At 39.0% G+C, this 27705-nt stretch overlaps 1 protein-coding gene across 2 annotated transcripts in view; it reads right to left on the bottom strand.

Annotated features, from left to right (window-relative positions):
* GMDS (GDP-mannose 4,6-dehydratase) overlaps window positions 1-27705 on the bottom strand; it is a 393997-nt gene that overhangs the window by 332922 nt on the left and 33370 nt on the right. For both annotated transcript variants that reach the window (XM_078393409.1, XM_072998554.2), the window contains 3 exons: window positions 3476-3520; window positions 2111-2198; window positions 803-912 (listed from right to left, as the gene is read on the bottom strand). In XM_078393409.1, the coding sequence (XP_078249535.1) occupies window positions 803-910 (108 nt within the window). In that variant the 5' untranslated portion in view covers window positions 911-912; window positions 2111-2198; window positions 3476-3520. The remainder of the gene's footprint in view (window positions 1-802; window positions 913-2110; window positions 2199-3475; window positions 3521-27705) is intronic.

Below are 27705 nucleotides of genomic sequence, written 5' to 3'. Positions count from 1 at the left end.
ATTAATGGTGAATTTTTTCCCCCCAACTTTTGACAGCTGTCAAAATCTGACAGCTCCATTATTTCCTATGGGGGAAGAAAAAATTCACAAAAAATTAATGAAGACTCAGCAACTGTTCTAAATGCTTGGATTCGTTAGAGGACCCCCTAAGTCGTGTACAAACCTGATTTGGCTTTGATCTGAACTTTCGTTAATTTATGGCGAATTGTTTTCTCCCCCATAGGAAAGCATGGAGCTGTCAGATTTTGACAGGTCCATTGGTTCCTATGGGCCGAAAAAAAAATTAACCATAAATTAACGAAAAGTCAGATCAAAGCCAAATCAGGTTTGCCCATGACTTAGGGGGTCCTCTAACGAATCCAAGCATTTAGAACCGTTTTTGACCCTTCTAAAACACTTTTTTAACTGAAAAAAGAAACATTGTTAAGTGAAGCAGGGGACCTAAAATCGCATTCGTTATGGGAAGCATGGTCCCAAACTTCGCTAAGCGAAAATCGCCCATAGGAAACATCGTTATACGGTGCATATTATTTTCTTTAAAAACACATTGTTATGCGAATTCATCGCTAAACGAGGCAATCGTTAAGCGAGGCACCACTGTATACACATCTGGGAAATATTGCTATATAATTTGCAAGGGAGAGAATGATTACAGAATGAAACTAACACAAGTTTCCAAGAAAGATTGAAAGAGGCAACATCTAACAAAAAAGTAGTGATAAGATACATAAGTTTCTGATTTTTCCCAGAGGAAATTGTTTGCCACTATTTTTATAAATCCAAGTTAATGCATACTACTTACTTTAACATGACTCTGAGCGCCAAGGTTGTAAATTTCAGAGGGCTTCACTTCATTAATTATTTTCACTAGGCATGTACTGTCTGTGAGATCCCCATAATGTAGCTTCATATCTTCAGATAACAAAGAACATCATCAGGATCATGCAGATTTGAGAACTACATTTTCAATACAATATTATATTAATTATGTACAGTAGTGCCTTATAATCCTAGTGTTACTTTCATCATACCATATTCTACTGAAGTTTCCAGTCTGAATTAATCTCTCGTTAAATTAAATACTAGCATGTACTTAAATATTTCACTGTGCAAGCTACATGGCTGTCTTCAAGTCACCTTCCACATGATCAAATGGAATGTCAATGCTGTAGTTTAATTTTTCAGTATCATAGGAACTGTACAAGTTATTATAAAAATAATCTATAACCTGAATTAAAGAAAATGCAGATTAATACCAACATCCACAGGAGTGCAGTACCTTTAAAGGCATTACCACACTTTTAAAGATATTATAGCAACAGAGATTTTTTTTAATGCCCACTGCTTCAATCAGAATTGGAAATTTGCTCTAGAAGTCCCTTTTGCATTCAGAAAAATTGCTCCAGAGAGCTAAGACCCCTTCCAGAGCATGTTTTTTGTTGCAACTGCAGTAGGAGTGAGAGGAGAAGAAAGTCCCAACTGCACTGGACCCACCTACTGAATCACACTGCTGGGCCTTGAACTTTGTTTAAAAAAATAAGAGTAACAACAAAGAAATAAGGTTTTCTATCAATCACTCTTCTAGTAAAAAGACATTCTCACAGAAATCATGAATTCTGAGATACACCTATTACCATAGGTTTTCCATTTATCATAAAAAATATTACTATTAAGAAAATCCTCTTAAGGCATAATAGGTCCGTCTAATTCAGTTTCTCTAAAATAGCATACTATACTCGTCTCAATATTTTTTGGGCAGTAAATTACTGCTGAGCTCTCGTAACTACTGCTTCACCAAGAGACCAGCTGGATTGAATGCTGGGTCTCTGTGTTTGTATTTAGTATTGGGACAAGAGACAGATTAAGTATTCTGTTATTATACTGAGCACACCACTGCCCAGCGCTCTCCCTTTCTTAGCTGACTTTCATGTTTTCTCCTGGAAAAACTTTGGGGGGAATTGTTTTGTTTTTTCCTTGCTTGACTTGGGGAAAACTTCAAATTACTAGTCATCATCGTCAATTTCCCAGCTAATTCAATCCTATAGAAACCTTCCAACAGATCATACAGCAAACACAAACAAAAACACATCATTGAGAATAATGTTCTTACTTCCTTCTATGTGAGCTTGCGGGTTCTTGTAAAGATGTTCGATCCGTCCTGTGTTAAAAGAGCTAGATCTACGAACAATTCCATGTACCTGTAATTTAAAAGATGCAGCACAGAACTTGTAATCTTTGATGCTTTAGTCTGTGATTGATTTATTTAAAATATTTTTTTACCCTTCCTTTCTCCTTAGAAAGGACCCAAGGCAGGTTACAACATTAAATGACAGCAAGAAAAGCTAACAAAAATGATTATATAATACTGTAAGGATCAAACAAATATCACACTAAAACATAAAGAAAACATCAAAATACATTCAAAGCAGTAAAGTACAGCAACATATTTAACAAACGCCACTCAGGCAACCAGTCACTAAGGGAAAGTTTACCTGAAGAGAAAGGTTGAAAAGACTGCTAAGAAATACAACTCCTGTTAAAAGGTACCGTTCACTGCCCATATTAGACAAGCTACAGGTTGGTAGCTGACACATGTTTTGGAGTGCCACAGCCAAACTAGATGTGATGCTTTGTGATACAGAAATGTCCCAATTTTATAAAAAAGGTGGAGTAGGATTCAAAGGTATTCCTGAGAGGTGAGGCAGAGAGCGGAACCCTCCCATATGTGAAATAATAGTTGAGAATACTTTCCCCCTACAACCTACCCCTCAGGTGAGCTCACTCACACATTGTAAAGGACCTTGACTGAGCAAGAATATTTTTTTGGAAAAGGACAATCAGGAAGTAAAGGCTTCAGCATTCTTTACCTGTACACACACTGAACAGCACAGTTTTGCATCATGTATCACAAGAAGGAAGCACTGCAAATGGTATAACATTTGCGAGTCGCCCAGATAGGCGGGGTATAAATCAAATAAATAATAATGATAATAATAAACATTATATAACTTCTCTAATTTGTTGCTGTTGTCCAGTTCTAAAGACTGAATAATTTAATCTGGTACCTGAGAAACTGAGTATAAAATCTCTTTTTTGTACAAAAACCATCAGTAACACTAGCTATTCAAAATAAGCATGGGCTTTTCCCCCTTTTTAATGTGGTACATGATGATATATCCTCTGCTTCTTTTGCTGCTGCAGCAGCAGCAGAGGCTGCTGTTTATCTGAAACAAGCAGGAAGTGTGTAAAAAGAGCCATACCCTGAGGGCTGAAGGGATTCCACCACAGGACACAATATGATAAATAGTACAATAAGCTGGCATGCTTACAGGCCATGTTGCACATTCTTTTCTAACATTTTGACCTGTTATCTAAAAGCTGAGTGGAAAACATAAGCAGAAAGGGACAGCAGTGAGGAAACTGTTTCTAAATTATTCCATGAGTCTGCAGTCAGTCACCAAGACAAGTCACTCACCTCATAGCCTTTTTCCAGCAGGAACTCTGCCAAGTATGAGCCATCCTAAGAAGAATAAAGACATGAAAATGTTGTAAAAACGTTAGAATCTTGGCATATTATGTATACGAAGAAGTGTATATAGACAAATTAGGCACTGCATGGCTATAAGGGCATTGCAAATCAGTGCTGAACTGATTGCTAATATTGGACAGAATCCCATTTTTTACATACAGTATGTCAGCGCAATTCAAAATGGTACAAATCACTGAAACAAACTGTTGCTAGCCATGAACTGGCCACTGACATTTCTCGTTGCAAACCAAGTCATGTAGCTGATGCTAATGAAGGGACAGAAGCACAGGCTCCTTATGTGTGTGTTCTGCGCCATCAAGTCCGACTTATAGCTTATAATAGGGTTTTTCAAGGTACCGTACATGAGATATTTAAGGAGTGGTTTTAATATTTCCATTCCCCCAGTGAGTTTCCATGGCCAGAGTCCTAGTCTGCCACTCTATCCACTACACCACACTGGGATTCCAAATTCCTTAAGTAGTGTCAATTGGCCTCTCAGACTTAAACCATTGGACTTGTACTAGCCTATGTAAGGAGTCACATTCTGGCCAGCAAGCTTTTCATGTCCATTTAACAGAAGCATATAAATCCTTCAGACAGTATGCACCTAAATGAACAACATTTTGACTCATAAATAAATCTCTCATTGCTTCATATTGCAGTTGTCTTTTCTTTCTCTTGTTTTTAATTATTTGGGGGGGCAGTATAAAAAAGTAGGCTTGTTCTTCCTAGCTGTTTACTGTTATCTTGCTTTTAATTACATGAATTAAGGAAAGGAGGCAATATATCATAATTTATGTGTATGTTTTATACATTCAATCTTCAGACTTGGAGCAAATCCACAGATCCAATTTGAAAGTCTTGTATTCACAGTCTGGGATTCCCCACCACCAGCCTATGCACTAGAGCTGCTCAAACATTCTCACAACTTGCAATATGAGAGACAGCAATCCATGATACATAGACAAGCTGACAGCTTGCCAAGGACATCTAAATGTACAGAGAGAGAAATAAAAATAAAGACTAGACTGAAACATAGCCCATGGCTGAAAAATTCCCCAGAGCCAAGGGCATATATTATTTTCACTAAACATTTATCTCTTCCATTTATTTTTTACCATTAATATTAGTTAAAATACAGAAACATTAATTAATATTATTAACATCAACTATTTTGCAATCAGTTTCAAGCTGATATATAATGCTGAATATACATCAAAGTATCTTATGAATTGGCTGAAATCCAGTAGTACGATGCAACTAGAGTAGGATCATTGAATCAGTGGTGATTGGGAACTCCTCTATAAGTTCCAGTGATTCAATCGGCCTACTCTGGCTGCAATTTATCACTGGATTTCAGTTGTGATGTGGGGAATTCCTAGATAAAATGTAAAACATTTAAGCTACTATATTCAAGCTGAAAAGATTCTCAAGCCAAGTTGGAGTAATACTCAGGCTTACTGAGGTTCTTAACATAAGCCACAAAATTTGCTAATAGTAGCACCATCACATAGTGACTATAAATAAAGTTGTGCTAGAAAACCCTGTGTAAAGGAATCTATGCCTGCTTATGATCCTACTTGTTTTCTATAGAAGGTAATGTAGCAGGTCGCTGTGCTAGTGTGTTGTAGCAAAAGAGAAACCAGAAGTCATGTAGCATCTATAGAATGAATCTGATTTTAAAAAAATCTATTGAAAATAAAAACCAATTTGTGTTACAGGTATTACATCATTTCTTGTATTATATTCTGAGTTTCTAAGAGTTCATTGTGGGCAAGAGCCTCATATAGGCACCAAATTCACTTCTATTAATTAGTGGTTGAGCTTCCCAAGGCCAAATGATCAGGCCCTGCTACCTGGGCCACAATGTTCATCTGTACTCACAAGGGAACAAGCACATGTCTGTTTCAATGGCATAATGTGATCTTGCATAGCTCTGGAGCATGAGATGGCTATTTGCACAGTAACTGGTGAATTAAATCAGCTTTGGGGTGTCAATGACTGGAAATGAATGTTCGGACAATGAAGGCTGTTGCTTATTTCTCGTTGGTCTTTCTTCTTGGTACCCCCTCCCCCCACATACATACATCTATTTTTCTGTCTTTGTTGCAAAATTTGTTGGAGTCAGAGATGAAGAACATAAGAAAAGAGAGAAGGATTATTTCATTGTTCAGAATATTGATGTGAAAGAGATCTAAGGACAACTACACCCTGTCAGTAAGTCCATTTTCTTCTCACCAGAGCTGTTTCTCAAATTTTCCAACCTCACTGGAATGTTCTGAACTAGCAGTGATGCTCACTTCCTTTGCATTTCCTTTCCTATCGAATGATAGGACATGACATGACAATTAGTGGGAAACTAACAACACTCAGAAGCTACTGGCTTCTGATTCTGACAAAGTACAGCTGATTTGCAGTCTAGTAATCACACAGAATGTATGATAATGAAGGCTTAATTCATGATAGATTATCACAATCTGTATCACTTCCTTTCTTTCAAGTGAGATAGTGGTCACCACACATCATATTCAACAGACTGATTAAATTGTCAGCCTGTGTTTACATTAGACTTTGCTTCTAGACTTTCAGATAATACAACTGAATTAGCACACTCTCCACCATATTGAAAAATTTAGTCTCATGTAATTTAGTCTCATGTAAGCTTCAAGAGAATTATAGACTTAGAGACAATTAATTCTCCCTAAAATGGCATTCATTCAGAAACTCAACAGTTTACATTTTTTAAAATACAAAAGCAACATTTTTATTTGAGTTGAGACCAGGGAAGGGGAGAATTCACACATCCCGCCCAGCCTCCCCACTCTCCGTCACTTATTCTTAGCTTTTACTTCAATGTCGGATTCGGAAAATAAACACACTGATTCAGAATCACGGGGTTCATAAGAGACAATTGCTGAGGTATAAATCTTCAACGTAGACAGGGCTAATCCCTGGTCAAACAAATAACGTAAATAAGTGTGAAGAGTGCCAAGCGAGACTGGTTGGGACTGTAAACCCTTGGGTTGGGCAAACTTTAAAAAATTGTTCCACTTATAGGCATACAAAGTTTTAATGGAAGGCTTCTGGGCTTTTTCAAGAACTTCTTTAATTAAGGGAGAATTCTCCACGCAGGCAGGTGCAGCGAGCGCAGATCAGGATGGTAGATGTTGCCCAAGTTCTGTGAGAGGAGATGTGACAGAGGAGGTAGTTTTATTAATTCTGTGGCTGTCGTCATGAGGGAAGTAAACCACGGCTGATGAGGCCACCGTGGTCCTATTAAAATTACATAGGCTCTTACTTATCTGATTTTGACCAGAGCTCTCTGAATGAGCGGTAGGGGTGGGAAGAGGTAAAGTAGGTCAGTCCTTCCCCGGGTCATAACGACATCCCCCAATGATGCGCATCCTCTGCCTGTACAGGAGCAGAACATGTTGCATTTTTGGTTGAGATGTGTAGCAAACATGTCCACCACTAGATATCCCCAGCGTTTGGAAATCCTCATAAATATTGGCATATCGAGCTCCCACTGAAGAGACTGTATGGTCAATCGACTCAAGTTGTTCTCCACTTCGTTGTCCTCTGTGGACACATGAATGGCTACAGGGAATATGTGATGTTTGTAACACCATTCCCACAGATGAACCGTCAGGCAGAGGAGTGACATCGAGTGGGTACCTCCTTGTTTGTTTATATTAAGCTTTTATGACCGCCCACATCTCAAGGTGATTGATGTGGAGACGTCTTTCTTGCTTGGACCACAATGTGCCCCCACAACCGGTGGGACTTGCATCCATTGTTGTACTGTGAGCTATAACAGGCGGAAGGTGTGCCCAATGAGGTGGTGTAAACATCCACCACTCTAGCTGTTTTGACAGTTCCAGTGTAACACACAGAGTCTTGCTTGGGTTGTCTCTCATTGGATCGAACACAGTCAAGTACCAGGTCTGCAGAGACCGCATTTTAAAACGCACATGCAGAAGAGCTGATGTGGTTGAAGCCATGAGGCCTAGTAGGTGTTGAGTGTGGTCAGCTGAGACCCTGGCGAGGGGACGAAACTGGTGGACTGCGTGATGTAATTTTTGAATACATTGAGACAGCAGAAAAATACAAGCCTTGATCGAATCTATACATGCTCCTATATAGTCCACAACTTGGGATAGAATAAGATGTGAATTTTTTTGTGTTTACTTGAAGGCCTAGGCCCTTTAAGGTTTAGAGCACAGACTCGGTGTCCTGAATGGCCTTTGACAAGTGGAGGCTACTATCAGGCAATCGTCTATGTATGGAAAAATTGTAATGTTGTTGAGGTGAAGATAAGCTGTAATGGGAGCCATACACTTTGTGAATGTGTGAGGAGCAGTGGATACACCCAAGGGAAGGGCTCAAAATTGATAGGCAGTATCTATGAAGAAGAAATTGAGGTATTTTTGGTGATGTTGGTGAATAGAAATATGAAAATAGGCATCTTGCAGATCTACCATGAACCTTGATGTAGCAGATGAACAATGGAATCCAAGGTGACCATTCAAAATCGTTGTGGCTGAAGGTAAGTATTCAGATCTCTGAGTTACTAGACTGGGCCTGATGCCTCCGTCTTTCTTGGGGACCGCGAAGTAACAGGAGTAGAAGCTGTTTGGGATGTCCTGTGCAGGTACTCGCTGAATGGTGTGTTTTTGAATTAAAGATGATATCACTTCTTCTAAGGCGAGTGCATAGGATGTGAGCTTGACATGCCCTATGGGAGGAAGTTTTACAAATTCTAGAAGATAGCCAAATTGAATTTAACACCCAATTGTCGTTTGTAATAAGCAGCCAATTGTGGAGAAAGGGAGCTAGGCGAGGTTGACGAAAGGGTGTGGATCGGACAAGTGTGATCCAGTCAAAGGTACTGTTTTGATTTCTTTGCAGGGAGACAAAGGATTGGTGTCACTGTGAGGAGGCCTGAGGCCTGAAGGAAGTGGTGGAAGAAGAGTCATGCAAAGACCTGTCTTGAGTCTGAGGTTTGAAGGAATGGTATGTCTGAGCTGATTGCTGTTGATATTATTGTTGAGCATAAGGTTTATGTCACTGGTACTTGTGACACTCATGGTCTCGAGAGGAATCCTCCAAAACGAGTGATGGGAGTGAGACTGAGACAGGCAGAATATCTCGAGGTCAGTCTCCCTTAACAGAATCCTTGTCCTTCTCTTTAACTGGAGCCTTTTTCTTTTTCAGTTTGTCTACCGGTGTCATCCTTGAAGCTACTGTCAAAATCAAGTCGGATCGCTTTTTTGATGCCGAGTTCAAGGTCTTCTCTGCGGACTTCAACGTAAGAATGAGAATGAGCTGTCCCTTCAGGTCAAGGTGTTCCCGAGGGAGTTGGAGGCATCTGCAAAGCAGTGGGTTTCGAGGCCGAGAGTGTCTTGTCCCAGAGAAACAATTTAAGTCTTTGCTGATGAGCCCTTCAATGTGAGTCTGGTGAACTTTTTACACTCTTTGCAGGATTGGGGCTTGTGACCCTCTCCTAGATAAAGCAGGCAGTGTTTGTGACCATCCGAGAATGGTAATTTACAGGTACAAGACACACACCTTCTAAAAGAGCCCGAGGGGGACATAAAATGATGGAACCCCCAAATAAGCGAGGCAAAATCAGACTCACTGAGATGAAAGGTGATAAACCATGGACAGACCGAGTTCGAGACAGGAAAGCACGGAGGAGCAAGAACAGATTAACAATCACAAAAAGCCAATAACAGTCCAAAATAGCAGCATGCAAGTTCAAAACACCAACATTTCAAGGAGATGGAAAACTGGGAACAGTCCAAAGGTCGATAAGCCAACACCAATACAATACAGTCCGTAGCGAAATATGAGAGGCAACAATCGAGTGAAGACAAAAAACGTAGTCAGAGAAATCCGTGGTAAAAGCCGTATGATCCAAGACAAAATATAGCTCTAGCACGAGAAGTTCCAAATGCTAAGGCGGCAAAATGGAACTGAGGCTTGAGGCGGGCAGAGCATGGGCTATAGGGGCAACATTCATCTATGTTATCTTTTGAAGCTCTAGAATATTTCGAGGAGTCCAGCGCAGGCACGGACTAAACCCAACTGTGTGCATTCACAGAGGCCACGAAGAAGAACCAAATATTTCACTTATGTTGAAAGACCTGTTAATTCCAACTTGACAGCCCATAACATACAAAATAGATCAGAACATTAACTATTTGATTTGAATATGATTTCAGCCATGAATCCATCTACTCATATGTAATATGGGAACAACAGTGGGCTAACTTATAGATTTATAACACTTAATATAAAGACCATAAAAAGCTTGGAAAAGTGAGGGGGGAGAGAACTATAAGACTATATCTCCCTACAAAACTTGTATTCTGGAAAGAATGGCAAGGTAGTGTTTGAATCAACAAATGCAGAAATGCTCAATAATACGAGAAGCTATGTTTAGTTTTGTCTTTGAGCAAACACTGTTTTTGAAAAAGTAGCAATTTAAAAATCAACAAAGAACAACTAGCAGCATGCAACAACTGAGACATTACATGCACAAAGTAACCAGATCTGAAAATCACAGATCTGGGGTAGGCAGGTTTGCTAGGCCTATAGGGCAATTTTGTTTCCTAGGATGTACTACAGGCTGTACAAACCACTTGCACTGAAATGTAGTAGCTATTGGGGGGAAAATTTAAAGCAAGTCTCCAAAGCATTTTCCCTTTGGAAAAAAATTGTTCAAAAATAAATGAATGTACTGTTACATAAAAAAAAACCTTACAACTTGCTTTAAAATATTGCAGCAGTGAATTCAGTGGCACACTATGTAAAATTGTTTGAGCTAAACATTCCCATTTTGAACAGTATTTTCCACATTTCCTGGTGAATTTCACTAGAGATCACAAAGAGGCATTTAAAGAAAGCAAAAGGGTCTTGGACTGCAAAATTCCCACCCTCTATATTATAGTTTAGTGTAGGAGTGGGGAAAGAATGGCCCTTCGAATGTTCTTGGACTATAACTATCTTCAGCCCTAGCCAGCATACCCAGGGGTAGGTGATAAAGGCAGCTGCAGTCCAATCTGAAAGGTTTAGCCTGACAAGAAAAAGGTACAGCCAGCCTCAAATTCATATATTTCCTTCCTCCTCCTCTACTACAGCTGTAAATGCAAATTTGGATCTTTTCATTTCTTAAGGCTGTGGTAGAGGAGGGAATGGAAGTCTATGAGTCTAAGGCTGTTTCAGGGAGTGGAAGTCCATGAGTCAGCCAATCTGAGGCTGGTTTCATCCTACTTTTGAAACGGCATCAGTATTAGCTATGGTTTGTTTTAATAAACCACTGTCATACCCCATTGGTTGGACAGTTCAATGAATTAGCTATCTGGCTGTGGAGCCAGAGGAGGTTGGGAGTTCAATCCCTCACTCTGCATTTCAGAAGAGCTAGCCTGTGTGGTCTTGGGCAAGGTGCATGATCCCAGGATGCCCCTAGGAGAACGGAATGGCAAATCACTTCTGGGTACTTTCTATCTAGAAAACTTTGAAAAGTGTTGCCATAAGTCAGAATTGACTTGATTGTACATGATTATTTAATATCATTGTACCCTATGGTTTGAAGTTGGTTTGTTTCAAAGAAATTGTAGTTAACATTAAACATAATAATCTCAGAACTGCACCGTTGGTCTCCATCACACAAAAATGTTCAAAAATGCATGCAAAAGCTAACCCCTTTTGGCTATGACAAAGATGAAAGAGGGAGATGACACACTTGTGTACAAAGATAACAGAGACTTATTTGTATCCCACAAATAGAGGTTTAGCATAACATTTGAACAGAGCTAGTAAAATTCATGTTTATGTTTCATTTATTTTGATCTCACTATTGGAGAAAGTGAAGTCCATACCAAGTTTTAAGTTGGAAAACAAAATTTTCTTAGTAATGCTATCCTTATTTAGTACAAGCAGGCATGTGTATAGCTTCGACTGAGAGAGGATCACAATATATTACATGAAAGGTTTTCTCTGTCATATTGGTTAATGTGGGGCTGACTGCAGTATACTTTTCTTCTCTCAGTAGAAGAATCCATACTTAAAACGTCAAGTGCAAAGGTGAAACTGAACAGGAAGGAAGTTTATTGCTTGCCAAACTTTCCTACAAAATCCACAAAATTTCATTATCGTTTTTACATGTATTTCTCAGCAGGAATGTTAAAACCCGAACTGGCCCCAAGTCACCACTAGGCAGATACAAGCTGCAGGTTTTCAAATAAAATACAATTATGCCCTCTCCAAACATACAAAATAGCAATATATTGCATTGAAAATAATATTTCTTCTTACCCTTGGACAACATTTTAGACAACTGATGCATCCACGGACAGTACTGCTTTTCTTTATAGTTACTGATGTGTGTTTACTTAATGATTTATTTCAATACAGAAATAAAAGAAACATTTTTCCACTTACAGTTTTTTCAGTAAACTTTAAGAGCATGCATAGTCAAAACAAAACATCAATCCATATATGTAGTTCATTCCTCGAAGAAATTAATTATGACACACCCACTGAAAAGTGGTTTCAGCAGAAACATGTAATTCTGATCTGGCTGGGTGTCTTCCAATGAAAACAGGAATTTCTAATTTCAAACAATGGTGTACTTCATGTCAGAAGGACTGGGTACCTGTAATCCCCAGCAACCTAACTGTGCCCCTCAGTACCTCTCGGGTCACATTTGTTTTTTAGTTTTTACATTTTTTTAAATTTTTTTCAAACTTTTGGCTTAAAAGCCCATTTCCCCTCTAAAGGCACAAGGGAAAACTATGTCAATTTTGGGGCCTCTTCAACTGTTAGGGCGGGGTGGGATTTCATTGACAAAATAAAAAATCATTTAGAATATGATCAGTGCCCCCCCTCCAAAAATCGCAAAATTTGCCCATCCCTAATATATAGGCTACAAGACAATGGCAGGAAATCAGGTGTGCAATATATTTAAAATCTTTACATTATATTGGTACTGATATTTTAAAATTATTTTTTTGAAATACTAGCCATAAAATTAAACAGAAGAGTCTGATGATAGTACATAAACAAAGCTAAGGCAAGTGAAGGGAGTAAATAAGGATTTATCTGGAAAAAAATAGTCAATGCTATCCAAGAAAGGGAACAGTTTGCTATTTAAAATATTCATCCATTGATCTAGGTTTTCCCACAAACAATTAAATCATCTCTTACATTTGAAGCCACTTGAGAACATTTTATCAAGGTTTAAAATTTTGAATGTATAGAGTGTTAAAATAATTAAGGGAACTATAAAAAAAACACAGTCCTGAAAATGTACATAGTGCCTGAAAAATGAGGTTTGAACAGCAGTTTACTAAAAGTCACAACAAAACAGCCGGCTCTAAAAGCAAAATCAATATAAAATATCAAAAATAAAATTGTTCTGCAAAATTATCTCTTTTGTAACTGCCAGTTGAACATATAAATGGAAATATAAAATAATGTGATATGGAAATAAAAAATATTTGAACATGATATGGAACACAATATGTGATACAGAAATACAAATTAAAGGAAAAAACCTTCTCGACCATGAAAGTTTGAAAGTTTTGACATGATCAGTAGGTGACTTTTGCTGATGTAGTAAATTGCTGGACCTATACCATATTTTTCCATCTGTAAGATGCTACTTTTTCCTAAAATCATTACCCTAAAAATTGAGGGGCGTCTTTTACACAGATGTAAGCTGAGATAGCTGAAGAGAGAACAAAATGGCACATACCTTGCCTCTCTAAACAGTCTTGCTTCAGCCACGAGGCTTAGTTTCCTACAGTCAGGAGACTTAGCTACCTCCAATCACGAGCTTTATGGAACTGACATCAGCTGACCCTGAACAAACCAATTGGAACACGCCTCCTTGGAGGTCGAGCCTGTAGGCTCAAGATTCAACAGAGACAAAATGTCCAAAGTTCTGAGCTTGGAGGTTGAATCCTTAAGCTAAGTGTTCTTAATTTTGGGGTTAGAAAATTGGGGGGGTTGTTTTATAAATGGGGGTGTTATAAACAGAAAAATACTGTAACTTACTGCTTCTGTTATTTAATCTGGCAACACCTCACTTATCCCCCAGGTGCAAAGACCAGTTAATCTAAACAAAAAACAACTCTCTGCCATAGTAGCAGCTTGCTTGTCTCATAATTAAAAGTAAAGTGTGCTGCTTATATACTGTCCCCTAGAGCTTAAAGCACTCTCTGTGCAATTTACATATTAATTATGCAGGCTGCACATAATTAACACAAGTCATACTTTGCCACCCCAGTAAAAGCAAAGGAGATTTCTATTAATTTTGCTCTATTTATTGTGATCAGCAATTGATAACTAAAATGGAAAAATGTAGTTGTTTACAGTTGAAGGGAAATGTAAACTACTGAAAGAAATATACATATAAGGAGGCAAGAAGCAAATATGTGCAATGCCAAATGCAATACACCAGATAACAACAACACTGATACTGGGCACCAGACATCAAAGAGCAGCAACAGATAGCAGCACAGCTCATAACAACACCTCAACAGACGAGGACAACATGCGTTTTCCTCTATTGCAGAAATAGACAAGCTGATGTTGCATGGAATCACTGCAACAATGGAGCAATTTGTTTTATCTTGAAACACAAATGAATTCTGGTATGATTTTCACACTGGCCTTAACCATTTTTTCAGGGGTTAATGCCAGCTGTAACAAACATGGTCTTCTGCTTTTTCTCAGATGTCTATAAAGGTCTATAAGGCTCTTAGGAAGCTGTCTTAGTGTCAGTTTCTGACCTGACAAATTCATACAATTACAATTCAGCTACAGAAAACCTACAAGCCAAACTCTAGTCTGAATCAAGAATAGTAAACTATTAAAAGAATACAGATTAAAGGTAGGAAAAGAACATTAGGCTTGGGGGGGTTCATATTTCTTGCACTACTAACCCCAGAGCTACTATTTGCATGTAAATAATCAGGAAATGGTTTGGAGTAGCTAAGCTCCAGGGCTGCTATAATGGATCATGCAACTACTGTAGTAGCCTTTCCATCCATAGGTTCTATAAAGAAACAACTTGTCTTATAATCCTGTAAATGCCCCTGAAGCTTAGCCACTCCCATCCATTTCCTTCTCCTCCACAGGCAAATGGCCATTCTGGTTGCTTACCAAGGCCCACATGTGAATGAATGAATACTTTATTACGGTCAAAGACCAGTAAAACCAAATCAATATAAAATAGATGCATATAATTATAGCTTGGTAAGATCAGTCAGGGTAATAAAATTCCAATAAAACATGATAAAACAACCCTTCTTTCCAGTTAATAATATCATGTATCCTTGATATAAATAAAACCTCAATCAGTGTTATATTAAAAACATATCCATCTAAAATCACCTATCCAAACATATGATTACGAATAACCATTGCTGTCACACAGAATTTGGCCACTTGTCTTGTAATATAAGGAGTGTTGTCAGCGAGTAGCAGTTGGACATAATCCTTCTCTGATCTCCCAGGAGATTTACAAATAATAGGTGATAAAAGCTCCATACGAAGATCCCGATAGCAAGTACAGAAAAGGAGAACATGACCAACTGATTCAACTGTGATTCCTGAAAACTCCTCTATGGACTTAAGATTTTTTTATTTTATTTTATTTGGCTAAAGTTCCCAGAATTTTGGCTGGGGCAATTCCCAGAGAATTCTGAGGTTGTGGTTCAAGTACAAAAGTCCCATGCCTGGAGAAAATAGAATAGGTATCACTACCAAAATAACAAAGCAGTGTAATGTCTAACCTATACTTGCTCGGAATACTGAAAGTGTAGGAGTTGCACCTGCAGGATCCCTGAACAGTTAAGAGACATTCCAAGATGGCTGGCATGACACACTGATGTGACGAAGGAGTAAAGGAACATACTCCATTTTTAGTAGTTCTTGCCAGGGAAGAGAAAAGGGGAGCTGCCCAATTGATTCACAACTCAGTTATGGTGTGAGTATGAAAGAAAACAGTTCTCGCTTGCTCGGTTGGGGAGATGAGTTAGTAAGATAACGACAAAGAGGATAGTAAAAGGCAATCTAACATCACAGTTAATTAGTAGAAATGATGAGGATTCATAGACATCATATAAATTCGTTTAGACATATTGCTATCTCTTCTACAAGAGGAAAGAAAATACATAAACTTGTTGGAGGGGGAGTGTTATGCTTCATTTCTTCACCAATGACAACTTAGGGTCTGGAATGTATCTTACTACACTCGACAAAGCAGTACTCATTTACAGATGCATTCCTTAGGGGGCAAAATGGCTGCAAGTTAATGCAACACTTTTGTTTGTGGAGCAAAGTAACACTTTCTCTCTAACCTCATGCATCTGAGGTGAAAACAAGAGGAAATTCTGCTTAAACGCATTTCTGAAAAATGAAGCCGATTTAAGTTTTGGAAGTGTCATTGGAATACAACAATTTCTTCTGAAATTTAATCTGGCTACATACAAGACAATTTATCTTCACGTTCTATGTAAATGAATACTTATTTCTACAGCTATGTTAACAATTGTTTTTAAAGAAATGCTGCTACATATGTTTAATTCAAGGAAGAACATTTGATACGCACCATTCTCTTTTCAGCTAAGAAGCAGCATTACTTAAAGTGCTAAACATATTAGAGAATTCTCTTGTCTACAATGTATTCCAAAAACTCTTTCCTCTTTCAAATGAAAACAATTAAACATTATGTGAATGTCCTACCAAGCCCAAGCAGCACTCAAGAATGAAATATATCTTCAGTTTTAATGGATGGGTTTGACGTTCAGTACACTTGTGGATCTGCAGATTGAACTAGACTCTTCCAAATGGACAGGTTCAAGCTGTATGACAGAGATAGCATGTCATTAGAAGCTGGAATTTCTGCAATGCTAAGATTAGGTTAGGCATCCTTCAGTCTCAAGAGACTAAGGTAACGTGCTCTGAACAGAAGACTTGGAACAGCGTCTAGTGTGGCTGAGAAGGCCAATTCGAGAGTGACAATCTCTTCCACACTGAAGACAAATACAATCTGTCCCCTGTCCAGCTCCCTGATTTTGCTGCTTTTGTGACTGCCTCTTTGCCTCGGCCTGCTGGACAAGGGTCTCTTCAAATTGGGAGAGGTCGTGATGTACTGCCTGCCTCCAGGCTGAACGCTCAGATGTCAAGGTTTCCCATCTGTTGAGGTCCATTCCTAAGTCCTTCAGATCCCACTTGCAGATATTATTGTATCGCAGCTGTGGTCTCCCTCTGGGGCGCTTTCCCTGCACTAATTCTCCATACAGGAGATCTTTCGGAATCCGACCATCAGCCATTCTCAAGACATGCCCGAGCCAACGTAGACATCACTGTTTCAGTAATATATACATGCTAAAAATTCCAGCTCGTTCTAGGACTACTCTATTTGGAACTTTGTTCTGCCATGCTAAGATATATTTGATTATTATAACATGGGCTTTCTTACCCTCCCCCCATATATCCTGAACATCTAGTATGGTCCTTAGATAGTATGCACATGCCTTGTTTTCATGTCTGATTGAACAGGTATGAATTTCTGTGGAATCACTATCATCTTGTACTACCAAGCTTATCCTACATTCTCTGATTTGATCCTTAATTTCTCCAGGGACTGCTGTGTCTAATTGATTTAGGCTTATGATCAAGTATGTCCTCTATTTGCCAGATATATATCTACATATATACTGTACAAAGTAATTCCTTATAGTCACTGCTCCATGCTTCTCCACTGTCAGCAGGAGATGACAGTGCTAATAGATCCATGGATAGGAATGGACAGAACAATGTAGGAGAAATTTTAATCTTATTCCAACATTATGCTTCCAAGTGTAGACAGGAAAACAAGGATGGTGGAGATGCCTGCAAATCTGACACTGTGCCCAAAGCCACCCACTCACCAGTCAGATCTTTACACAATGAATGAGAAGGTCTGGGGAGAATAACTGAATTGTATTTAGCAGAATACACAAAGCTTCTGTGATCAGAAACCTGATTAATGTAGGCTCACTATAGTTACATTTAGTCCTGCTATGGTAACTCTACATTTAGCTGAACACAGAAGTTCTAGGAACTACATTCAGCTGAAAATAATTTTGTGTTTCCTAATGTTAATTGTGCAAAGGTATGATTGATTAGTGGGCAGAACACTGAACTGCAGCTTACATTTGTACACCGAACTGAATCACCCATTTAACTTTAAAAATAATTTCAGGAATATTGCCTGAATAGGGTTTCTAAAGATGGATATAGATTGTGTCAACATGACAGAATATTTTCAATATGTGTGAACTGTAAAGGCATTGGGAGACCTTACTCATTAGAGACCATTACTGCTAACCAACAGCTGCTATTGAATCCCCAAATATATTGGGGATTTCTGACACATACCATAATAAACTGAAACCAGAGAATTAAGGCCTAGACTGTCAGGGTTCAGTAGAAAAGGCACCAGGACTGCAACTCCCAGAAACTTTTGCCAATAGCTTCGCCAGTGGCTGGGGTTTCTGGGAGCTGCAATCCAAGAACAGGAGTTACTCAAGGTTGAGAACCGCTGCTCTAGGCATTCAAGTTTATACAGCAGAAAAACTACAATATCTTAAAAGAATAGAAAAAGAAGCTGAACCTCTAAAGACCAAGAAATTCTACAGCATTTGGCCATGGAAAGAACAGCTGCTACAAAACTCATTGAACGTGTGTTGTTCTCTGTTTATGCTAAAATTTATTGACAGAGCCTCTTTGTTTATTCTGCAGGATTTCAGATTGCCTGTTATTCACTTACATTGTTTGAATAGTTGGGTGGAAAATTCCAACCACATGTTACCAGGGATAGAGAATTAAATGACACCACTAAAGCCCAGTAACCAGCTTTAAACCCAACTTAAGAAACATACTGGCAGACATCTGCTATGATTTTTGGGACATTCCTTTATAATTCTTCTCAACTATCTACAAGATGCTGGTGCATGCCTGATGAAGTGGATTTTATTCTATGAATGTTTAAAAATTTTAGTGGTCTAATAAAGGTATCACCTTTTCTGCATTTGTATTGTATAAGGACCACACGGCTCCCCTTGTGTGGGGGTGGGTGGGTGGTGGGTGGTTTAACAAGTTAGTTTTTTCTACCCTTGACAAAAGACCACCCTTTGGTTGGTAATAAATTGTTTTACAAGTGCAACATCTTGCTCTCCCATTTACTTGATCACCATCTGGAATTCCATTAATAAATTCTGTTAGTAAGCCTCTTCAGACACAAAGCAGTTACAAAAGGTGTGTAGTTTCAGTATTCTCAAATAATGAGAAACAAATTATTCCAGTGTACAACACTTACCAGCCTATGAGCCTATTAAGTTTACTTAAGGGGGGAAACTATCAAAATATCTACATTGAAAGACATCCTTGTCTCTCAATAAAGCTGTTCAAGGAACTGGTGTTGTCATCTATATGATTACACTTCATTTTGGAATATTGTCCAATGTTTGAACTATTTGTATACAGAATCTGTTAGATATAAAACAGAATTCCTAATCTTAGAAAGCCCATAATCCTCTCATTCATAACCACTGAAAAGTATAAAGCATTTAAAGCAATAGCATCTTATCATTAGGGCTAGCAATAGCGTGTGAATGTAGATTAATCTTTATAACATATTCACACTGTTTTAACACAGAGTTTGATTACTTAATAGAAAGGCTAAAAGCAATCATCATGTAAGATATACTAGAGACAGGACAGAATTTTCATTGGTTTTTTCAGTACCTCCATCGGTTCCAGGCAGTTTAATGGTTCTCTGGTTCAGTAAAGGAGGTGGAGCTGAGGTCTGTAGGTGTCTTTGGAGGCGACTGGTGAAAATCACCCACTTTTTTCCACTGGCAAGACTGTTCTAAGCAGAGTGCTACTCAGGAGGTATTGCCATAAGTGGAATGAATCTTGTGTCCAACCCCAAATCTCACAGTTGGATAAAATACGGTCATAAAGGTTAAATGAGAAAAACAGATGCTGCTTCACAGATATGTCCTTTTTATCCCACTTTCTAACCTACAGTTTAGCAAGAGAAAAGAAACAGTAGAATATGAAACATTTTACAGCAGGCAATATTACAATAAAATATATTTGAATGCTGCAGTTTGAAATATTTAGCATATTGCAGGGATATGGGGAAACAGCTGTAAACAAATCAAGAGCCAAAAACAAGTTCTTCACTTTTTGCCAGCCAGACAGTGAATTTAAAATTATATTTATGACTAATATTAACTACTGGACCAGTTTAAGATATTAATGGAAAACCTCAGACAGGAACAAGGACCACAATCATTTGTACGCCAACCTTTCTACAGTCCTCAGGATGCAAATAATGATCCACACAGACTTGTGAGCTAGCCAAAGAGCTACAGGACTTGTCACATATGCTGACATGGACAAGTGTAAATCCTCTAATATCTGATGACAAAACCAAACTACAGTTTTCCATTTAGTTACATGAATGTCTTTCCACACACTCTACACCTGGAAAGTCATCGAAACAGCCAACAAGTTAGTATGATACTTTGGCACGTGCCTGTCTTGGAAACTACTGGGGCCATTCACATGCTTCAAATCAAATTAAACACATAAATAGCTTGATAAAATATTGTTATGAACAGACTGACTTCACAAGTTATATTGATTATTTGTTTCTACAAGTGACAGAAATCACACATTCATAACTATTTTGTTTATTAACTGTTTATTCCTCCCTTCAAGAAACTCTGTCTGACATATATGGTTTCCTCCCGTTGTCACGAGTACAACAGCCCTGGGAAATAGGTTAGGCTATGAGGTTACGACTGTCAACAGTGACCTAAATATATATATACTCTGTGTGTGTGTGTGTGTGTGTGTGTGTGTGTGTGTGTGTGTGTGTGTGTGTGTGTGTGTATACTGTGTGTATATACTGTGTATATATATACTGTGTATATATATACTGTGTGTGTGTGTGTGTGTGTGTGTGTGTATGGCTTATTTGTCTTGAATTAAGCAATACAGCTGTTTTGGCATTTAAAAAAACTAAAATCCATACTGATATCTTTATTAGGTCACTCAAAAGGACACAATAAAACATGGGTTTCCACTCAGTAGCAGCACAGTAGGGTTCCAACCACAGTTCTCTATGACCCGTTCTCTATGACCAAAGTTCATTTAAATAGTAAGAAGTGATCATACCTGTACTGGCAACAGAAGTCTTGCAATCCTGGCAGTTGCTAGGACTGTATTTGAATAGTTAAAGATGTGTGCCAGTTATTCCCACTTCTTGAGATGTCTGGTTTGGCTAAGCTGACACATGCCTTCATTGCATCCTACTTGGATCCCTGAAATGCACCCTATATGGGGCTTCCTTTCAAGAGTGCTTGGAAATTTCAATAGCTATAGTTTTGGAAGAGGTAGCTGTGTTAGTCTGTGCAAACATATCAACTAAAATCCACAGAAACAAACAAACAAAAAAGACAAAAAAGGCACCTTCAAGGCAAACCATTATATTTTAATGTAAGCTTTTGTGGACACATCCATTTTGTCAGACATTCGGAGACAGAATGAAATGAAACGTATATGAAATATCATTTTATCATGCCCATCTCTCATCACGAGGCTCTAAGGTAAAAACTGTCTATATTGCCTAGATTAATATACATGATTCCTTTGATGGTGATGATTATGCTTTTTAATATATTGGGAGTCACCTTGAGTCACCTACAGGGAGAAAGGTGGCATATAAAAAAAATTTTAAAACTGCATGCTGTGATTCTCAACAGCAGTTAGCATCCCTGTCCAAGGATTGAAAATTGCAACTAGTAAAATTGTTAATGACTTTGTTATGTCTCTCCAGTGCAGCTACCATTTGCCACAAAATATGAAAAACTGATTGAAGCACCCGAAATACAAGAATATTGAATCACTGCCCCTTGTTACTTAATGTAAATTCAATAAACTATAAAGCAGCAATGTGTGGCATCCCATGGTGACCATGCAGCAGTGGACTGGACACTGCTAGACATATGGATTCTTCTTCTCTCTGCTGATTCAGGTGCCTGAAAGAAGTCTCATGCAGTGGGAGAAGAAAGGAATAACAAGTCTCATTGTGCAGAAAAAAGGGAGGGAGCATGCAATTGGTTTTTGACCAAGTGTAAGTCCATAAATGATTACAAGTACAATTGTCTTTCTAACAGAACTGAAGATCATATGCATTGCTTGGCACAGTGACTACATTTCTCAAAAATAATTTTTTTTTGTTTTTTTAGCTGCAATTACCGTATTTTTCGCTCCATAAGACGCACCTTTCCATAAGACGCACCGATTTTTTAGGAGAAGAAAACAGGAAAATATAATCTGTTTTCTTCACTCCATAAGATGCACAGACTTTCCACCCCCCTGTTTTGTGGGAAAAAAGTGAGTCTTATGGTGCAAAAAATACAGTAAATCTGCTATTCTTTGTTTGCTTATCTAGCAATGTGCTCCACAGAACTGAACAGAGACATACTTCCAAGAAGGGATACACTGAATTGTGCTGTCAATGTGTTGAGCAATGGTTTCTTAAATGATACTGTTAATTCAACCAGTGAGCTACCAGAGCATAACTAAAAAAACTCCAGAGACATCCTTTCTGGTACTTACCTAAGAAGGCAAGTTCTTCACAAGGTAGAGCAAAAGTATGTTTCTGCTCTAAATACATAAAGTATGGTCTAGTCCCACACAAAATGACAACACTCAGTGAAAGTAAGGGTGACAGACAGCTAGTCTTATGAACCAAACAGGGGGCACCCTACCCAAAAACAGTAGGAGGAGGTATTCCCAACTTGGTTCATAAGCTGCCCACAGCTGTATTAATCAGATAAAATTCATGCTGCTTAACCAGTTAAGCTGAATATGAAGATTTTGTAAATTATGCAGCTGATGAAACATCCAGAAATCTTCCTTGCTAGGTAGGGCCATTCTAGAGGAGGAGTGGATAACAGTATGTCCTTCCCATCTTCTAAGGAAAAATCAATCAGAAAAGGTAGAAGCATCAAATGTGCAATTTGTCATTTAAAGGGTATTTCAGCCATCCCCATGCTCAGAAAACATGGGAAGAAATGACTTCTGGACCTTCAGAAACTGCCTGTCCCTGCTAGGGAGGTATTTGTTGACTGTGTGTTCGCGAAGGCTTTCACGGCCGGGATCTAATGGTTGCTGTGTTTTTTTCAGGCTCTTTAGCCATGTTCTGAAGGTTGCTCTTCCTAACGTTTCGCCAGTCTCTGTGGCCGGCATCTTTAAATGACAGGAGTATTTGTTGACTGCTTTAAAACTTATGCATGAATCTATGTGGCTGGACAGCTCAGTAAATTAGGAATCTGGCTGCAGAGGCTGGGAATTCAGTTCTCCACTGTACATCCTAGAAGGGCCAGCCTACGTTGACTAGGACAAGCTGCACAGTTCCAGGATGCCCCCAGAAGGAGGAACAGGTAAACCACTTTTGAATACAGCAGTACCTCAGTTTGCAAACACCTCAGTTTACATAGTTTTTGGTTTACGAACAAATATCCATAAGAAATAACGCCTTGGTTTACATTGTTTTGCTTTTTTTCTTCCCAGAGTACGGAAGGGTTTTCCCAGGGCGCATTGCGCCTATAATGCCACCCCTTTCGTAGCGCAATTGGAGTTTCGGCTTACGAAATTTCCGCATTACATAATGTTGCACCAAATGGATTAATTTCGTACTGTACGCCTGTACTCTCTGCCTAGAAAACCATGAAAAGGGTCACCACAAGTCAGAGTTGACTTGATGGCACACAATTAACTCATATTCAAGGTTTTCTACCAATATTTTGTCTCTGAAGTACCGGTAGCTATAAAAAGCAGATGCTACGTTAATATCTTAAGATATGGCATCAATTATATATTGTTCAGACAGTGTTACGATATTTTCCTAACAAAAAAAACTGTCCAGAAGCAATACTGCTATTTATATTTCAATCATTTCACAAAGAATATATTAGTAATACTTTCTACAAATAGTATTAAAGCTAAAGCTAACAAATAAGCACCAAGAAATCATAAAACACATACAATTTAGGAAGTCAGAATACTTTAGTGACATCATGAGAAGTAAAAATTGCAACTGATCATTTAAAGTAAATTAGGTGGGAAAATAAGTCCAGGAAGGAAAAGAAGGTATTGGCAGACGAATCTGAGAGATTAATACTTTATGGGTGCAATACAACATTACTCTTTGTAGCTGTCACAACCAGAGTTAAGACAGCCATTATTACGTCCAACCTGTGGCAGACGAGGAAGATGACAAAAAAGAAGAGGAGGAGGAAGAAGGTACATAAGTATTTTATAGTTTCCTATAGGGGAATTATATAGCTCCTAAAAGGAGCTTAGGATGACAAAATATTGTTTTCTCGGCATGCCTAGTAAAGTTCACAGCTCAGAGAACAACTGAACCAGCAAAAAAACTGGTTAATAGCGCATTGTTTTAGCTACCACATTATTTGCTTCACTTATTTAATTTTTTTCCTTTTTTTTGAGAAAAATATATATACATTCTCAATAAAGCCACGTTATTACAGAAATACCAACAAGAATAAGAACATAATATAATAACAGGGCTCAGGGGCCTAACGCCGAGGGAAGTCCGAAAGGAAAGAATGAGGAACTGATCCTTCTCGGCAGTGGCCCCTCGCCGCTGGAATAACTTGCCCAGGGAGATCCACCTGGCTCCCTCTCTGGGTGTCTTCAAGAGTAAAGTAAAGACCTGGTTATTTGGGCAGGCTTTCCTTCCTGCCATTATCTTAAATTCTATTTTTTGCCATCTTGGATTTATATACATGTTTATTGTCTAACTGTTTTTAAATTTGTAATGCCACCCTTTGGTCTAGATGGGTGGGATAGAAATCTAAACAAACAAACAAAAAGAGCCCTGCTGGATCAGGCCAAGGGCCCATTAGCCCAGCTTCCTATGTCTCTATCCAATCCCCTTTTAAAGGCATCTAGGCCAGATGCCATCACCACATCCTGTGACAAGGAGTTCCACAGACTAGCAACACACTGGGTAAAGAAATCTTTTCTTTTGTCTGTTCTCACTTTCCCAACACTCAGTTTGAGGGGATGTCCCCTGGTTATGCTATCATATGAGGAGGAAAAGAACTTCCCTCTATCCACTTTATCCATCCCCTGCATCATTTTATATATCTAAATTATGTCCCTCTTCAGGTGCATTTTCTCTAGACTTGTTGCTGTTTAGTCATTAAGCTGTGTCCGACTCTTCGTGATCTCATGGACCAGAGCACGCCAGGCGCTCCTGTCTTCCACTGCCTCCTGGATTTGTTTCAAATTCATGCTGGTACCTTAAATGACACTGTCCAAGCATCTCATCCTCTGTTGTCCCCTTCTCCTCTTGCCTTCACACTTTCCAACATCAGGGTCTTTCCCAGGGAGTTTTCTCATGAGATGGCCAAAGTACTGGAGCCTCAGCTTCAGGATCTGTCCTTCCAGTGAGCACTCAGGGTTGATTTCCTTAAGAACAGAGAGGTTTGATCTCCTTGCAGTCCAGGGGACTCTCAAGAGTCTCCTCCAGCACCACAATTCAAAAGCATCAATTCTTCGGCGGTCAGCCTTCTTTATGGTCCAGCTCTCACTTCCATACATCAAAACAGGAAAAACCATAGCTTTGACTATTCGGAATTTGTTGGCAAGGTGATGTCTCTGCTTTTCAAGATGCTGTCAAGATTTGTCATCGCTTTCGTCCCAAGAAGAAGGCGTCTTTTAATTTCAGGGCTGCTGTCTCCATCTGCAGTGATCATGGAGCCCAAGAAAGTAAAATATGTCACTGCCTCCATATCTCCCACCTTCTATTTGCCAGGAGGTGATGGGACCAGTGGCCATGATCTTAGTTTTTTTGATGTTGAGCTTCAGGCCATTTTTTGCACTCTCCTCTTTCACCCTCATTAAGAGCTTCTTTAATTCCTCCTCACTTTCTGCCATCAGAGCGGTTTCATCTGCCTATCTGAGCTTGTTGATATTTCTTCCAGCAATCTTAATTCCGGCTTGAGATTCATCCAGTCCCGCCACCTCTTCTTGATGTCTTTTGCTTCTGTGAGGTCCCTACCATTTTTGTCCTTTATCATGTCCATCTCTGCAATAAGTGCTCCTTTGACATCTCCAATTTTCTTGAACAGGTCTCTGGTTTTCCCTTTCTATTATTTTCCTCTATTACTTTGCACTGTTCATTTAAGAAGGCCCTCTTGTCTCTCCTTGCTATTCTTTGGAAGCCTGCGTTCAATTTTTTGTAACTTTCCCTATTTCCCTTGCATTTTGGTTCCCTTCTCTTCTCTGCTATTTCTAAGGCCTCGTTAGACAGCCACTTAGCTTTCTTGCATTTCCTTTTCTTTGGGATGGTTTTTGTTGCTTCCTCCTGTACGTTTTACAAGCCTCCGTCCATAGTCCTCCAGGCACTCTGTCCACCAAATCGAGTTCCTTAAATCTATTCTTCACTTCCACTGTGTATTCATAAGGGATTTGGTTTAGATTATACCTGACTAGCCCAGGGTTTTTTCCTGCTTTCTTCAGTTTTAGCTTGAGTTTTGCTATAAGAAGCTAATGATCAGAGCCACAATCAGCTCCAGGTCTTGTTTTTGCTGACTGTATAGAGCTTGTCCATCTTTGGCTGCAGAGAATATAATCTGATTTCGGTATTGCCCATCTGATTTCGGTATTGCCCATCTGGTGACTTCCATGTGTAGAGTCACCTCTTGTGTTGTTGGAAAAGAGTGTTTGTGATGACCAGTTTGTTCTCTTGACAAAACTCTATTAGCCTTTGCCCTTCTTCGTTTTGAACTCGAAGGCCAAACTTTCCTGTTGTTTCCTTTTATCTCTTGACTCCCTACTTTAGCATTCCAGTCCCCTATAATGACAAGAATATCTTTCTTTGGTGTCAGTTCACCAATTCATAAAATTGGTGAATTTCAGTCTCCTTAGCATCAGTGGTTGGTGCATAAACTTGGATTACTCTGATGTTGAAAGGTCTGCCTTGGATTCGTATCGAAATCACTCTATCATTTTTGAGATTGTATCCCAGTACAGCTTTTCCCACTCTTTTGTTGACTATGAGGGCTACTCCATTCCTTCTATGGGATTCTTGCCCAGAATAGTAGATATAGTAATCGTCTGAACTGAATTCGCCCATTCCTGTTCATTTTAGTTCACTGATGCCCAGGATGTCAATATTTATTCTTGCCATCTCCTGCTTGACCACAACCAGCTTATCAAGGTTCATAGATTTTACATTCCAGATTCCTATGCAGTATTTTTCTTCCCAGCATCAGACTTTCCTTTCACTTCCAGGCACGTCCGCAGCTGAGTGTCCTTTCGACTTTGGCCCAACCACTTCATTAATAGCTCTGGAGCTACTTGTACTTGTCCTCCACTCTTACTCAGTAGCATGTTGGACATCTTCCAACCTGAGGGGCTCATCTTCCAGTGCCATATGTTTTAGCCTTTTGTTTCTATCCATGGAGTTTTTTTGGCAAAGATACTGGAGTGACTTGCCAGTTCCTGCTCCAGGTGGATTACATTAATCAGAACTCTCCACTATGACCTGTCCGTCTTGGGTGTCCCTGCATCGCATAGCCCATAGCTTCTCTGAATCACTCAAGTCCCTTTGCCACAACAAAGCAGCAATCCATGAAGGAGTTTCACTAGACTATAGAGCCCCAAATGCTATAGCATTTCCTCATAAGTGAGGTGCCCCAGCCTAGTCATCATTTTACTCGCTTTCTTCTGCACCTATTCCAGTTCCACTATGTCTTTTTTTGAGGTGCAGCAACCAGAACTGTACCCAATAATCTAGGTGATGCCTTACAAGTGTTTTGTACAATGGCATTATAATGTTGGCTGTTTTATTTTCAATCCCCTTTTAATGAAAACATGGAATTGGCTTTCTTTACTGCTGCCGCACACTGGGTTGACACTTTCATCGAGCTGTCCACCAGCACACCAAGATCTCTTTCCTGATCCGTCCTGGACAGCTCAGAACCCATCAGCTGATAAATAAAGTTTTGGTTTTTTGCCCTAATGCGCATTACTTTACATTTCCTTATATTGAAATGGCATTTGCC

Source organism: Pogona vitticeps, chromosome 4, assembly GCF_051106095.1.
Source record: "Pogona vitticeps strain Pit_001003342236 chromosome 4, PviZW2.1, whole genome shotgun sequence".
In the NCBI taxonomy this organism is placed as follows: Eukaryota; Metazoa; Chordata; class Lepidosauria; order Squamata; family Agamidae; genus Pogona; species Pogona vitticeps.
The sequence above is the reverse complement of the archived record's forward strand: the minus strand, read 5'-3'. Positions and strand labels throughout refer to the sequence as shown.